Genomic DNA, 14,189 nt, shown 5'->3' on the forward strand with positions numbered 1-14,189 from the left:
ACAGTTTTGAAAAAGTCAATTTTCTTTTCTTGAAAAAAAATAAAACATCACATAGGCTCATTAAAATATGAATTTAAAGTGCACATATGGAGAAAAAAACGAACATTCATCACAGATTAAGAACATACATTCGATAATGATACAATTAAATACACATTCCATTTCACCAAGTTTAGCAGGTCCTGGACCAGCTGAAATGCACTTGTGACCTTGGTTAAAACCACTACAGTAATTTAGCAACTGATCCCAGTCCAACCAGGAGAACTACTTGTACCGTTTTAATATATGTACCTACAGTAAATAAAATCAGTATACTTTTAACTCATTTTGATAAGACATTTTTTTTTTACATTGATGTAATCTTACTGTTCTTTAAATAAATAAAATATTTCAGAGGCGTGCAGTTAATGTTTACTGACCGTTAAGACTTAAAAAAGCTGCTTCAAAACTTTATCGGCAAACGTACATTGTTTTACACTGACCACGTTTAAATGCACACCAATATTCCGTTTTTATTCGGGGTACTCAAGTGGGTTGACACACGGTAACATCATATCCCGTTTACAATAATCCGAAAAAGTTTTGCTGATGCTCCGTATTGGACCGTGTAGCCTACTGGCTAATTTCACCCTTAATTTATACACTTTCTGTTTATAATTTCTGATAATTGGTAGGCCATTTGTTTGCCAACTATTGTTAGATAAAAGCATCTTCTCTTCTGTCATAATCTGTTGTCCCAGAAGACAAAATAAAGTAGTGCTCACCAGAATAACGTTTTACATCGATAGAATGAATGCAGTAGTAATCTAGCTAAAACCGGTAAAGTTGTCTGTTTCGTTTAGCGACCGGGGAGAACAGTGGAAAGATTCCAAAAACAATGGAACGATTGGTCTGTGCAAAATGTCCAAATGTCATCAGTTTGACCGGTTTTAATTAAATTAAAAGCTGAGAAAACGATTAAATAGGTTTATGATAAGACTGTCTGCTTGCATAACAGCATCAAAGATAACACATTACACACGCATTTTCTCAAGAGATGCTGAAAGAAAGAAATAATATTTCTCCACTCATGTTCCCGAGACAAAATTAACATTTGTTGTCTAATTTTACTGCAAAAAAAAAAAGAATAATTCTGCAGGAGTTAATATTATATTAAGCTACATGTGAGAGGTTATAGGCCATATTTCAGTTACTATTTAACCCATATGAATGAGCTACTATCCAGAATACTGTGTGCATGTAAACGTGGTCACTGACTACTGTATGTGCTACAAGCAATGACTGAAAATCCACCAAGCGGATGTGTGACTGTGAGATTCTAAGAGCGAGTGATGGACTCCAGTGAGTGTGTGTTTTGTGTGTCTTTGAAATCTGATCTCTACTAAGCAAATGAGCAGATCCAATCATTCTATACAAGTAATCATTATACACGCCAGTAAACAGGTAAAGGAATTTGATTAACTGACAGCTGCTTGGAACTTCCTATCTCAGACCACAAACATTGAGAGGGCCCTGCCCCCACTCGTAAAAGGCTCTGAAGTAATATCTTTAAAAAACGTGTTTCAGACCAAATATATACATAGATTGGACATACACATTAATAGACATGTTGTACAGACATCTACAGTAGTGATCAGTGGACATAGTCTGATTGACTGACAGCTAGTAGGCCCCATAGGGAAGGAGTAGGAAACAACATGGCCCCCGTGAGGAAGGCGTCACAGCTGGTGTGTCCGCGCCTGTCTGTCCCTCCACATGGCCCGAATCTCGGTCACGATCAGCGGCAAGATGAAGACTATGCTGCCCCCCGTCTGTGAGGCAATCCCAACAGGACCAAATATGTCACAAACAGGGACAACACAGTACCTTATGTAAGATGCTCCTGAGGGGAATTAGTGACTAATTCACGGAATACATGAACATTGTCTCACATTATGGATTAGACAGATGATCTTACCATGACTATGAAGAAGTAGAACACACACATCCAGCCCAGTTTGCTCTCGATCAGCGACACCAAGTACTGAAAGACAAGGTAAAATACTCAACATTAAATCACTGGAAAGCACATATTTATGTATGTATGTATGTATGGGGCGGCAGGGTATCCTAGTGGTTAGAGTGTTGGGCTAGTAACCGAAAGATTGCAAGTTCGAATCCCCGAGCTGACAAGCTACAAATCTGTCGTTCTGCCCCTGAACAAGGCAGTTAACCCACTGTTCCTAGGCCGTCATTGAAAATAAGAATTTGTTCTTAAGTAACTTGCCTAGTTAAATAAAGGTAAAATACTTTCTCGGTCTCTAGTGTGTGTTACCTGTCCCGCTGCAGCTCCAATACTCCCAGTCCCGTCCACTATGCCGGTGACGGTAGCCAGAGCCTCCTGACTGCCCCTGAGGGCCTCCTGTCGCCCCAGGTCTGCAGAGATGGCTGAGCTGATCATGTTGGACGGCCCTCCTATGAAGAAACCCGTGGTGGCCAGGAGAGCTGCATTCACCACCTGGTCCGGAGGGGAGTCTGAGGGGGGACAACACAGGGTTAATTCACATGTTTTTTTGTGGATTATGTATGAGACAGGAAGGGATATGGTTCTAATTTTCGTTTTTCCCCTATCAAGGGCTCCCCTTGCTGGTCTAGAATTGACATAACACAATAATGAACAATTTCAATTTTTCTCTCTCTCTGACCTAAAATAAAAAAATGGGAATACTATTTCGTAATAAAATTGAATGTTGGCCTGAATAATATAGTGAGATGTTTTGGGCTAGAAAAAGGAGGAAGGCAGATGAAGAAAGGAGTACTCACGGCTGTACCCCACCAGGGCTCCCATAGCCAGCAGCAGACTGACAGCTAACACTGGAGCTCTCTTCCCCATGCAGTCTGAGATCAGGCCCTGGATCGTACCACCTGTGAGAGAGAGAGAGAGAGACAGAAAGCAGAAGATTAATACACAATTTACGGTCCCGTCTTAAGGGCTCTTAAGTCCGTCTGCATCGCGTTCCAAAAATTCAGTCGCACAAATGTACGTGGAACTACGTAGAGAGCGATGCAAACGGACCTCCATCGGCTTGCGTAAGACTACGTAGACCCCTTTAGACAGCATAGATAAACGACTCTGCATAGCTAGCTAGGATGTTACCACATCTAAACCGCAGTCAACAACACCAATGCCAATGTCATTCATATTAACCAGTCAATACAGCTAGTGTTAACTAGGCCTGGCCCGCGACACTCACCTATGATGCCTCCCACGTCGTACCACACAGAGAGCCTGTCGGCCTGGGCCTCCTTCCAGCCAAAGTTCCTGCTCAGGTAGAAGGGCAGCCAGAAGAAGAAGGAGTAGTTGACCAGCTTCAGACAAGCGTACGCCAGGGAATACTGGGGAGAGAGGATGACAGTCACCAGTTACTGAGAGAGTCATCACAGAAAGCCAGAACTAAAATCTTCACATCGTCAGATGCTCCATAATACAATACTTGCTTTATTGGTTAATTTGCACAGGCAAGGTTCTGGGAGGAGAGGTTGAGAGAAAGAGACTAACGCAACTAGCGACGTCTTCAACACCCCCTAAACAAAACTGTCAGCTAAAGAATAGAGACAGAATGGAAACGCTTAAACAGGGACGGGCAGATATCAGAGAGGCAGGGAGGATGATAAGATGATAGAGATATAGAAATAGATAGGGATGTAGACGGGGAGGGGTGAATGAAAGAGGGAGATAACAGGGTGAGTGCGAGAGAGTGAGTGGGTGACAGCCAGCCAGAGTTAGAGGGATCACGAGAAAGAGACAGAGAAAGAAAGAGGGAGAGAGAGAGACACACAGAGAGCTCTAGTAATATCCCACTCACTGGCAGCACCCCGGGCAGGCAGAAGGCCTGGCAGAATCCGATGGCTTTGGGTGTTTCCCGCGGCTCCTCATCCCCCTGCTGGATGGTGTAGTACCCTCCGTCACACACCTCCTCCGATCCCTCCTCTTCCCCCTCCTCTTCCTCATCCTCTTCATCACTCATCAGAGGCCTGTGGCTGTCTGCATCTCTCTCCACTGGACTCAGACCTGTCTCTGACTCCAAACACAGACCTGATGGGACAGAGAAACGACATTCTTCATCAAAAGAGTCACACAGTACATTGTAGCTATATGAGCTTTATATCATATTCCACATACCGTAATTTCCGGACTATAAGCCGCAACCTTTTTCCCACGCTTTGAGGTAGGCTACTGTTTACTGCAAATTTTTTATTTTTTGTTACAAGCCGTGTTTCGTTAAAGCCTATTTATTTTTGTTACAAGCCGTGTTTCGTTAAAGCCTGTGTAAAGTTCATTTGTTTCAATGTACCGGTAGGCACCTGCGGCTTATAGACATGTGCGGCTTATTTATGTTCAAAAAAAAAAAGTAAAATTCAGTGGGTGCGGCTTATATTCAGGTGCGCTCAATAGTCCGGAAATTACAGTACAGTATTACAACTTCCTCACAAATTTTTTAAAATGTTTATTCTATTCTACTGAGCCATTTACTTTATGTTCGTATTCTTATCTTTTATTAGTTCTTATTCTTGTTCCATTTTCGAGAAGGAACCTGCAAGTAAGCATTTCATTGGACGGTGAATACCATGCGTATCCTGTACACGCGACTAATAGAAATCGAAACTTGAAGTGAAAGAAAGTACAGTACGATACAACGATAGGGAGACAATACCAGATCAATGAGGGAAACTGGGCATGCGTGGACCCAATACTCACCCACTTCTTTAGGGGAGGTGAGCAGACCAAAGAACACCACCACCCCACCAGCAAACTGCAGCACTGAAGTGACCAGGAAGGCATACTGCAGAAACACAGCATAACACCGAGGTGCCTTGTATTGTGAATTGTGCTGTTCATACTCTGTGCTTTCATGTTTTCTTCCCTGGGATCACAGATGGACTATATAGCTAACTATGTAGCAAGGGGTTGAGAGAAAGACAATACCGCATAAATTCACTTTTCTCTAGACAACAATGTAGTGACCTTTTCTTCTAGACTTACTGACTAGACCATACCAGGTATTGTCTATGCAACATGTCCCTTTTTCATCTAGACCTTATAAAAAGGTGAATCCCAGAGCAGATCTGTAATATGAATATCTGTGTGCATCTGCACTCACCTCATATCCGTACTTGAGAACACTGGATGCCAGGAAAGCTCCCAGAATGTTCCCAACAGAGGCACAGGCACTCCACAGGCCAAACACAAAACCTCGCCTGGAGGGAGGAGGAGACATACAGCAGTTACATCACTCTAAAGAACATGCACAATACATACAACATACTCAACACAATACTCAATTAGAACCTTCTCTTCTAGAATACAATAGAACCAGGAAGAAATCAGTACATCACTTCCTGTCCATATGATTTCAATCACTTTCTGACCGCACCTCTTCGATGTAAAATAAGATCTTAGATTATTTAAAATAGGGCCTAAGCTACAACATTTGTGAAAATGAGTCTAATCTGAGTTCACGTGTTTTTAGATAATTGGCGTTTAATGCTTAAAAATTGTATTTTTTTATTAAAAACGTTAAAAAAAAGAAATCATAGAATAGATTGACAACCCCGTTTGTAAACTTTTAAATTATATCAAACTCAACCGTTTATCTCTATCAGAGATAAAGACATGGACGTCTCATGGTAGGGTGGGGTATTGTTACAGGTTTTGCTTTTTTCATTTATGTTTTGAGGTTGGACTGTTAGCACGTAGCTTGTTAGCACATAGCGCGCACCGATTGGTGTCACCTCGTTAGTCAGTATGTGTTACACCTGTGCTGGTTTCCATCATGTTAGGGGATCGTGTTTTACCTGTCCTGGCCCAGGTGCTATTTAAGAGCGGCTGGCCCAGTGCTCCAGTTGTCTTGATAGATGTGGAGGGTTAACACCTTTACAATCCCGTATCTGATTTTGTTTTGCTTCCTGTCTTTAAGTTTGGTGTGGGTTTTTCTTTTGTTTGCCTCTTGGGCAAATTTAGTTGGTGTCTTTTAGGTTGCAATTGTTGTTGCTAGTCAACTTTCAGTGGACACGCCCGTGTCTTTCAGAACCTCTCCTAAAACCCCACCTGTTTCATTCTGGTTGTTGGTCAGTGACTCTGTTAGTTCCCCCTTCTGTTTGCGTGACATTTCTGGTTTTCTTGCTGGGGAACGCAACAGTGTGCGAAATGGGTCAACTTTGAACACCTATCTCCTGAATGTTTTGGCATTCAGGTCTAAAATGTTACTTTCTGACCAATTTCACCATGGGCAAACATGTATGAAAGGTTTCTGGCAAATCAGAAAGTGATTGAAATCATATGTAACGACCCCACAGTTAAAGCAATCCCTTAAGGCTACTGTTCGTAACGACAACTTCTGATTGTTGACAATCAGGGAGCCTTACTCAATCTGTGTGAATGATCGGCATTGATCAGTAGTGATCAATGCAGATCATTTTGACAATATTACAATATTATTTTTCCGCTAGTTTTCTGTACCTGCACCTAAACTCCAGTATTTTTCCTTCATAGCTTGTTCTCCATCTTATTTTTAGGGAGCCCATTTGTTTTCATCACTTTTATTTCCCTGACTGACCAAAACTAGTTTTCTCATGGCTCTTTCTCTAACATATGGTGAGCAATACGTTTGGACCATCGAATCGCAATAAAATCACAACATCCAATCACAATACATACAGAATTGTGGGAATCGCAATAAATATCGTATCGTTATAATATCGTATCATAAGGTCTCTGGCAATTCCCAGCCCTAATGATCAGCGTTGGAGTATACTAGTGCCATGGCAGAGAGAGGGATATGATACTCACCCCGACTTGCCGAACCAGTTCCCCATGACTGCCACCACACAGGGCCAGACAGCAGACTGCAGTAGGCCGTTCAGCACCCAAAGTCCACAGTACAGGTAGATGTTATAGAACTGCAGCCACTCAGTCAGGGTACCAAACACAAACTCCTGGGAAGTGAATGAGGGAAAAACAGAAGGTTATATTGGATTACGTCATCAATAGAGCACAATGAAATGTAATGGGCTCAAAATGCAGAATCTGCAGTATACATGACTATTGTAGTAACTCCGTTTTAACTAAGTACCTATTGTGAAAATCTGATGTAACAACCGTGTAGATGTATATGAAATATAAAAAGCAATGCCCCACTTACCACTATGGCTGAACCACACAGACCAAAGGAGAGGACATGCCGGAGGTTCATGCGGTCTCCGATCACTCCACTCATATAGAGGCCCTGCATGAATATTGAACAACACACGCATGTTTACTTTGTCCTCCTGCTTTGACTATTTAAAAATAATGATATATATATATATATTTAACTAGGCAAGTAAGTAAAGAACAAATTCTTATTTTACAATGATGGCCTTCCCCGGCCAAACCCTCCCCTGCGGGTCAGTACTCAACCTGTTTACAACTACTATATATCTTCAAGATTAGGACCTGTAATAAGAACTCCAGGCTATACGTCACTTCCTCATGACAGGGCCTGGAAAGCACAGCCACAAAATCTTTAGCCCAGCTGAGTGGGGTCAAAGGTCAGGGTTCAGAGTGGGGAGGTCAGAATAGGGAATGTGAGAACACTGCATCAGTGTGCTTGTTTCCATGTTGATAATGAAAGATAATATTCGCGAATTAACGCCACAGTCAACTTTCAGTGTGGGGCAGGAGAGCGAAGTAAATCTGATCTGACCGATTAGGTTACACCCCCCCCCCCCCATGACCCCAGCTGGCCCTGACACTCACCACGGCGTAGGAAAACAGGAAGATGGTGTCGAGGACACCCAGGAACAGAGTGGCTTCATCGGAGTCTGCAAACAGGTTATTCTCCTCCCATGTCAGGAGGAAGATTCCGAAGAGACAATCAAAGATACATACAGTAACACAATAAATAAACATTGTATCATATCAAACAAAAAGTTTGTCAGAGCAACTGAATAAAGGGATTTATTTAACCATTTGACCATTAGTGTTAGCTGTACTTCATGGTCTGTTTGAGCATTCATCAGTAGCTCCACTCCACACGTGATAACACTTCCTCATCCACTACACAAAAAGTAAATATTGAGGACTGCACCTGAAGAGATCACTAAACAAATCCAATAGTGCAAACTAAACTAATTATATCAGAGGCCATCATTTAGGGGAGGCGAAAAGGGGGGATAATTCAAGGAAGTGAATCCGCATCCTCCTGAGTACGTACCTCTCCGGGTGAGAAGGCAGGAGAGCTGGCATTCTGCACAGAGGGAGTCCACTGGGCTGAGATGCTCACTTTCACATTACTGAAGGTCTTCCTTGAGGCATGCAGGAGGACATAGCTGTAGAGAGAGGGAGGGGAGACTTAATAAAGCCCTGTTACATTCTTAGCAGAACAAGGGACCAGAAACATCCAGGGCCTTCCAATGCTGTGTTTAGCTGTTTAAAGCAGCTGGTGTGTAGGTCAGTACTCAACCCGTTTACAACTACTATATAACCTGTAATAAGAACTCTAGACTATACGTCACTTCCTGATGACAGAGCCTGGAAAGCACAGCCACAAAATCTTTGGCACAGCTGAGTGGGGTCAAAGGTCAGGGTTCAGAGTAGGGAGGTCAGGAGAGGTCATGTGAGAAACACAGGGACAGATTCAGTATTAATCGGCTTCTTACTGCTCAACTGTCTGATACGTTCACTTTCTCCTACTCTGATAACAACCAGTCTGACCAAGAAGCAATGATGTCATTTAAAAAATATATGTTTTTACAGTGTAATTACAGTGGAGAGCTGTATAAGACTGTGAGTACTGTAGCTCCGGTCCAGGCATTAGCACGTGTTGGGGCCCCTGGCTTAGTACTGTATTTACTTAAGGAGGATGTAGGCCTATATGAGCACAAGTGAGCCTGCGTATCAAATGCGTATGTATGCTCTGGTTTAAGTGCTTGTGTAGTGAGCATTTAGGGCAAAGAGAACTGGAATAAGAACTCGGAACATTCAGAGGGTCTTATACCAGATCTCGACAAGGCTGGTGGGAGTTCAGGAGTTGAGTTTACCTAAAGAAGGTGAGGAGGAAGGCAACCAGGTGATGGTGGGTGTACTGCGCCAGGAAGCCACAGCACGGGCACGACATCACAGGGGTCACCAGGAGGGATAGGAGGGGGTGGAGGCCTTCAAGGGAACAGCAGTAGGAGGCAGGAGTGGGAGGGGGTTCAGCGAGGGAACAGCACCACACTAGTTTATCCAGCAGTACAGCCTAGATCACAGCACAGCAGCAAACACAACTCTAAGTCAGAAACACAGGTTTGCCTGAAAAGAGAGAACTGGGATTTTAAAGTCCTACGAGACCAAGTGGATATTTGTTACCATGGTAAACATAGGTAAAAGGTATAGGACATAAATCCACAAACAGGTGACCAAAGGTCTTGGTTAGCCTCTTCCAAAGAATAAAACCACACGCTTGTTACCATTAACCTGCTTCTCATCATGGGACCTGTTAATGTTGCGACAGTTCTTTTCTGGTAACAGAACAAAATAGTCAGCTCATGGTAACTTCTGATATAGCTGTACTTTAATCAATGCAAACACGTGCGTGGTATATGTGTGGTTCGTATATATACGGTCTCGCTGTTTTGCCTCGCAGGGTAAAACAGAGAAGAGAGCGACACATCCTATTGTTCTCGCTTTTATACTCTGACAGAGATAGTTCCTGCTCAATGCTGGCCTGTCAGAGGGAGGAGGAGCGTGGTTTAAACTTGCTCCTCCTATCGTTGGCGTGCAGGCTGGTCTCAGCCTAGTGACGCACTTCCTGTCGCCGGTTGTAGTTCTTCTTGTCTTCAACAGTTGATTTATCCGTAGTTCATATACTTAATATTGTAGCATAGCGTCCCCAGTATATTATATAAGTTATGCATACAAATAGCCAGTTCAACCCTAACAGACCTTACTGTTAGTTATACAGCCAACAAACCTTGGAATCTGGTCTGAAACCTTTATCTGGTGTAAACACCCTCTGACTCACACTCTGCCAATAAAGGCAGCAACATACAAAAAAGATTTGAGATTTCCTTGCCTACTTTTTCCCATGTACTGATTCTAGATAGGAAGAATATAGCTATTGGTTTGCAATAAATAGTCTTGGGAGCTGTCTTCTGTCTGCTTCTGTTGCTGGCCAGCAGTGCAGCACTTAACTCAAGTGACTCACTGGTGATAGGTAATGCATATGGAATACACTAGCTTGATACTTCTCTTTCACTAAATATACATTTGGCATTGGACAACACTATATGGAAATGCAAATATGTAATCAACATTGAGGTCAGACGGATAAGGACTTACCTTTTTAATTCACCTAAACAGCGACGCTAGCTTGAGATCATCTGTTTACAGTCCAGTCTGCTATTGTACAGTGGAGCAATCGGTTTCTTTTTGTTTTCTTCTGCTGTGGTTTCACATTTCCTACTGCCACCAACAGGACTGGAGTGTACCGGAAGTGAAAGCACGCAACACAGATCCACATGCCCCTAGTTTCAGCCAATCGTGGTGTTTCGAGTCAGTAGGTGAAGGCATTAACCAATAAGATTGCGAGTCGTGGTGTTACAGCTCGGGAATGCAACCTGCTATCGTTTGTCACCTACGGATCAGCTGTGCGATTATCGTCTGATAGAAGAGCCGTTGTTGTTAGTGCTTTTCAAGGTAAGTTCTCTCTTTTATTGTGTTTTTTTTAAAGCTTATAATTAGCATACAGAACAGAAATGTGTTTCATAGTTTTCACAGGCTCTATGTGCTTGTTGTTCTGATACTCTTTTTCTCCCCCCATCCACCTTCAATGGTTTAAACTGCCTTACCAATTGCTTTAAACACAATGTAAATGGTTGGATCATTCTGTGGCTGATTCAACCGTCTATTCACTAGGATAAATACATTTTGTAGATCATGTCCCTAGCTAAAGTGGGATTTTAAAAAGAAAAGCCTATGTCACACAGCAAGTTTTACAGATTTGCCATGCCGTGCTTCCTTTCTACAGTACAGGTTAAAACATGCTTACATAGTTATACTTTTGTCAATTTTACATTATAATTTGCTTGTGTAAGTAGCAAACTGTAAACTAACTGTCAAACCTCTCTCTTTCCTGGGCAGGGAGGCAAGTGCGAACCACCGATATGGCCACAGCGCAGTCAGTCTTAATGTTAGCAGTATGCATTCTCATGATAACTGAGTTCATACTGGCACAGAGGGACTACTATGACATCCTAGGCGTGCCAAAAGATGCCTCCGAGCGCCAGATCAAGAAGGCCTTCCATAAGCTAGCCATGAAGTACCATCCTGACCGAAACAAGAGTCCTGACGCAGAGGCAAAGTTCAGGGAAATAGCCGAGGGTGAGTCCTGTCAACTTCTGGGCACTCCCCTTGTCTGTTACATCAGGGCTCCTTACATCAAGTCCACATCAAATGTATTGGATGGAGTGTTAATTATTCATCCTGTAATTGTATTGATACTTTTGTAAACATTTCAACAAGTAATAGATGTTTTTCAATCTTTTAATATGGTCAGTGTAATTGACATTTTCAGGTGAACAAGGAGAGCAGTCATAGATTTTTTTTTTATTGATATTATCAATCTGGTTTAATTACAAGTTTGCAAACGGGGATAACAATATCCCGCACAGGAGCAGAGAATGTCTAACTGGCCTTCGCTGAGAAGGCCCAATAGCCTAATCAGCGACACTAAATGTACTGCGAACAGCAGCCCGAGAGGCTTGTAGGAAGTCGAAACAAAAGGCCAGTGAGCTGCTACAGAATCACAGTGTTCGCAGACAATACAATAATAATCCGTGTGTTCTCAGTTCTTGTACGACTAGTCTGGCATCAGTCACTATACACAGATATGAGTTTAATCCGTAACATTCAGCATCGAATCTAGTGACCATCAACCCGAGTGTCACAAACAGAACACTGGAAATCACGTGTAATACAGAAAGGGAAAATGCATAAATATGCTTAACATTGAGTGAATCACTCTAAACTGAATATGAACGTTATTGATCTTAATATTCCCATTACAGTCAGTTATGAAGTTTTTAACTGTTAAAGCATTTGCTGTTTTTCTTATGTCTGTGGACACCACCAAGAGACTTATGTTTCCTTTCCTTTGCCAGCGTACGAGACGTTATCAGACGATAAGAGGAGACTGGAGTATGACCAGTTTGGACATGGCCCCTCCCCTGGTGAGCCAGGCGCAGGAGGTGGGAGGAGTGGACAGCACTTCCACCAGAACTTTAACTTCAACTTTGATGACCTGTTCAGAGACTCTGACCTGTTCGGTCATAACCAGCACTCCCATCACAAGAGGGCCTTCAACAGCCACTTCCAGGCCCACCAGGAGGCCCAGAACAGGCACAAGAGACACTTCCGGGGCTCCTTTGGTGGAGCACTCTTTGATGACGTGTTTGAGGACATGGAGAAGATGTTCTCGTTTAACGGACACACAGGCGGGGCGGACAGCCGGTTCCAGGGCTCAGCGAAACATCACTGCAGGACAGTGACACAGCGCAGAGGGAACATGGTCACCACATACACAGACTGTTCTTGATTTATCACTACCAGAAATGCATCCCACATTCCACTACTCACTGGGTATGGGTTTAGCTATTGTGGTTATTTTGTAATTACTTTTAATTTAGAACTTTGTGGAACATGGTTTTGGAAAGAAAAAAGTGTGCTATAACTGTGTTGATGCCTATGGGCCATAAAACAAACTGTTCTCAAGCAATACCTTTCACTCGTTTTGGATATAATTTAGCTGGGCTTATGTATTAGGTTCTTACTTATGGATATCATTGCATGTTACGATGCCTCCATTCAGATTTAAATTTACTTTGTTTACATCGTGCTATGACAAGCGCCGACTCTCCCATTTCTCAGGATCTCTCTTGGCTTCCATCTTTGAGAGTAGCAAATGTATTGAGTTGGGAGAAAATATATCACGCTTTCTTTTATTTTCATTCTGGAACATTAAAATGGCAAACAAAACCAAAGTAATTCTCTCTTTCAGAAATAGTTCTTCCAATATCGTGAAAGAAAGTCCAGTGTTATAGCACATTTTATATGGCTTATGGCTTGTAATTTTAGAGCTGTTGTATTTGATTGGGGACTTATTATGGCATCCCCCTCCAGTGTGTTAAGTTGCTATCACTTATTTCAAGGCCCATCTTAAACCTTTCCCAGTTGTGAATAGAGCACTTGAGTTGAATCTCATCGTGAAGTTGAAGAGAACCTAGCTATAAATGTATTTAACAACGCTATACACCATTATCAACTGTTACCTCTAGTTTTTTTTCCTGCAAAGTGTTCCTCTTCTGCCATTTTTATTTTGTGCAATATTTGCATTTGGCACCTTTTTTGTTCTGTTGTCTCTTTCTTTGACTTTGCTGCCTGATTTATCATTTTGTGTGAAACCAATGTTCACTTATTGAATGCTGTCTGCACTTTGTTAATCCTAAGGATGATCTATTTTTAAATATTGAAAGAATGAGTGGTACTTGTTTGGAAATAAAAATATATTTACTCTAAGGTCCCTGCAGACTAAAACATATTTCTACGCTATATGTAACAGTGTAGGTTCCGTCCCTCTCTTCGCCCCAACCCGGGCTCGAACCAGGGACCCTTGCACACATCAACAACTGACACCCACGAAGCATCGTTACCCATCGCGCCACAAAAGCTGCAGCCCTTGCAACGCAAGGGGAAACCCTACTTCAAGTCTCAGAGCGAGTGACGTCACTGATTGAAATGATATTAGCGCGCACCACCGCTAAATAACTAGCCATTTCACATATACATTTTAGTAATTTAGCAGATGCTCTTATCCAGAGCGATTTACAGTAGTGAATAGATATATTTCATGCATTTTTTTTAAATATTTCTTTTGTACTGGCCCCCCGTGGGAACCGAACCCACAACCCTGGCGTTGCAGACACCATGCTGGCGTTGCAAACACCATGCTCTACCAACTGAGCCACAGTGAATCATGTTCTATATCACATTCTATACTCTAAATCCAGGGGTTTAGATTACTGTAGTATCTTCTAAATGTGTGTCTATTCTATTCATGCTCTGACATTTGATCAATTTGTGTAAATCTCTGAATAGGTTTACAAAACATATTTTTGCCTGCCACTGTAAT

At 42.4% G+C, this 14,189-nt stretch overlaps 2 protein-coding genes across 8 annotated transcripts; one reads left to right on the forward strand and one right to left on the reverse strand.

The window, feature by feature from the left end:
- Positions 1–3: 3 nt before the first annotated feature.
- LOC106609230 (sugar phosphate exchanger 3) lies at positions 4–10,506 on the reverse strand. Of its 7 annotated transcripts, none has more exons than XM_045721941.1 (14): positions 10,343–10,506; positions 9,061–9,260; positions 8,235–8,349; positions 7,778–7,858; positions 7,182–7,265; positions 6,830–6,975; positions 5,142–5,238; positions 4,739–4,823; positions 3,846–4,075; positions 3,234–3,375; positions 2,803–2,904; positions 2,315–2,514; positions 1,958–2,023; positions 4–1,811 (listed from the first exon to the last, which is right to left on the reverse strand). In XM_045721941.1, the coding sequence occupies exons 2-14, from the start codon at positions 9,135–9,137 to the stop codon at positions 1,719–1,721; spliced, it is 1,518 nt and encodes a 505-aa protein (XP_045577897.1). In that variant the 5' UTR covers positions 9,138–9,260; positions 10,343–10,506; the 3' UTR covers positions 4–1,718. The 7 variants fall into 7 exon arrangements, with proteins under 7 accessions (XP_045577897.1, XP_014063258.2, XP_014063255.2 ...); XM_014207783.2 differs by having other exon boundaries at positions 7,778–7,861; XM_014207780.2 differs by having other exon boundaries at positions 7,778–7,870.
- Positions 10,507–10,578: 72 nt separating this feature from the next.
- Positions 10,579–13,576, forward strand: LOC106609232 (dnaJ homolog subfamily B member 9). The gene is made up of 3 exons (XM_014207784.2): positions 10,579–10,699; positions 11,144–11,383; positions 12,163–13,576. The coding sequence occupies exons 2-3, from the start codon at positions 11,167–11,169 to the stop codon at positions 12,594–12,596; spliced, it is 651 nt and encodes a 216-aa protein (XP_014063259.1). The 5' UTR covers positions 10,579–10,699; positions 11,144–11,166; the 3' UTR covers positions 12,597–13,576.
- Positions 13,577–14,189: the final 613 nt, after the last annotated feature.

The sequence above is a fragment of the Salmo salar genome, chromosome ssa07, assembly GCF_905237065.1.
Source record: "Salmo salar chromosome ssa07, Ssal_v3.1, whole genome shotgun sequence".
Classification (NCBI taxonomy): Eukaryota; Metazoa; Chordata; class Actinopteri; order Salmoniformes; family Salmonidae; genus Salmo; species Salmo salar.

What these genes read in the sequence shown, in the direction of transcription:
- LOC106609230 (XM_014207780.2), bottom strand. Translation starts at nt 9,137, where the DNA reads ATGTCGTGCCCGTGCTGTGGCTTCCTGGCGCAGTACACCCACCATCAC. An exon ending in TCCTGTTTTCCTACGCCGTG is followed by an intron (nt 7,266 to 7,777) that starts GTGAGTGTCAGG and finishes ATATTCATGCAG; the next exon opens with GGCCTCTATATGAGTGGAGT. An exon ending in TTCTCAAGTACGGATATGAG is followed by an intron (nt 4,824 to 5,141) that starts GTGAGTGCAGAT and finishes GTGTTTCTGCAG; the next exon opens with TATGCCTTCCTGGTCACTTC.
- LOC106609232 (XM_014207784.2), top strand. Translation starts at nt 11,167, where the DNA reads ATGGCCACAGCGCAGTCAGTCTTAATGTTAGCAGTATGCATTCTCATG. An exon ending in GTTCAGGGAAATAGCCGAGG is followed by an intron (nt 11,384 to 12,162) that starts GTGAGTCCTGTC and finishes TTCCTTTGCCAG; the next exon opens with CGTACGAGACGTTATCAGAC.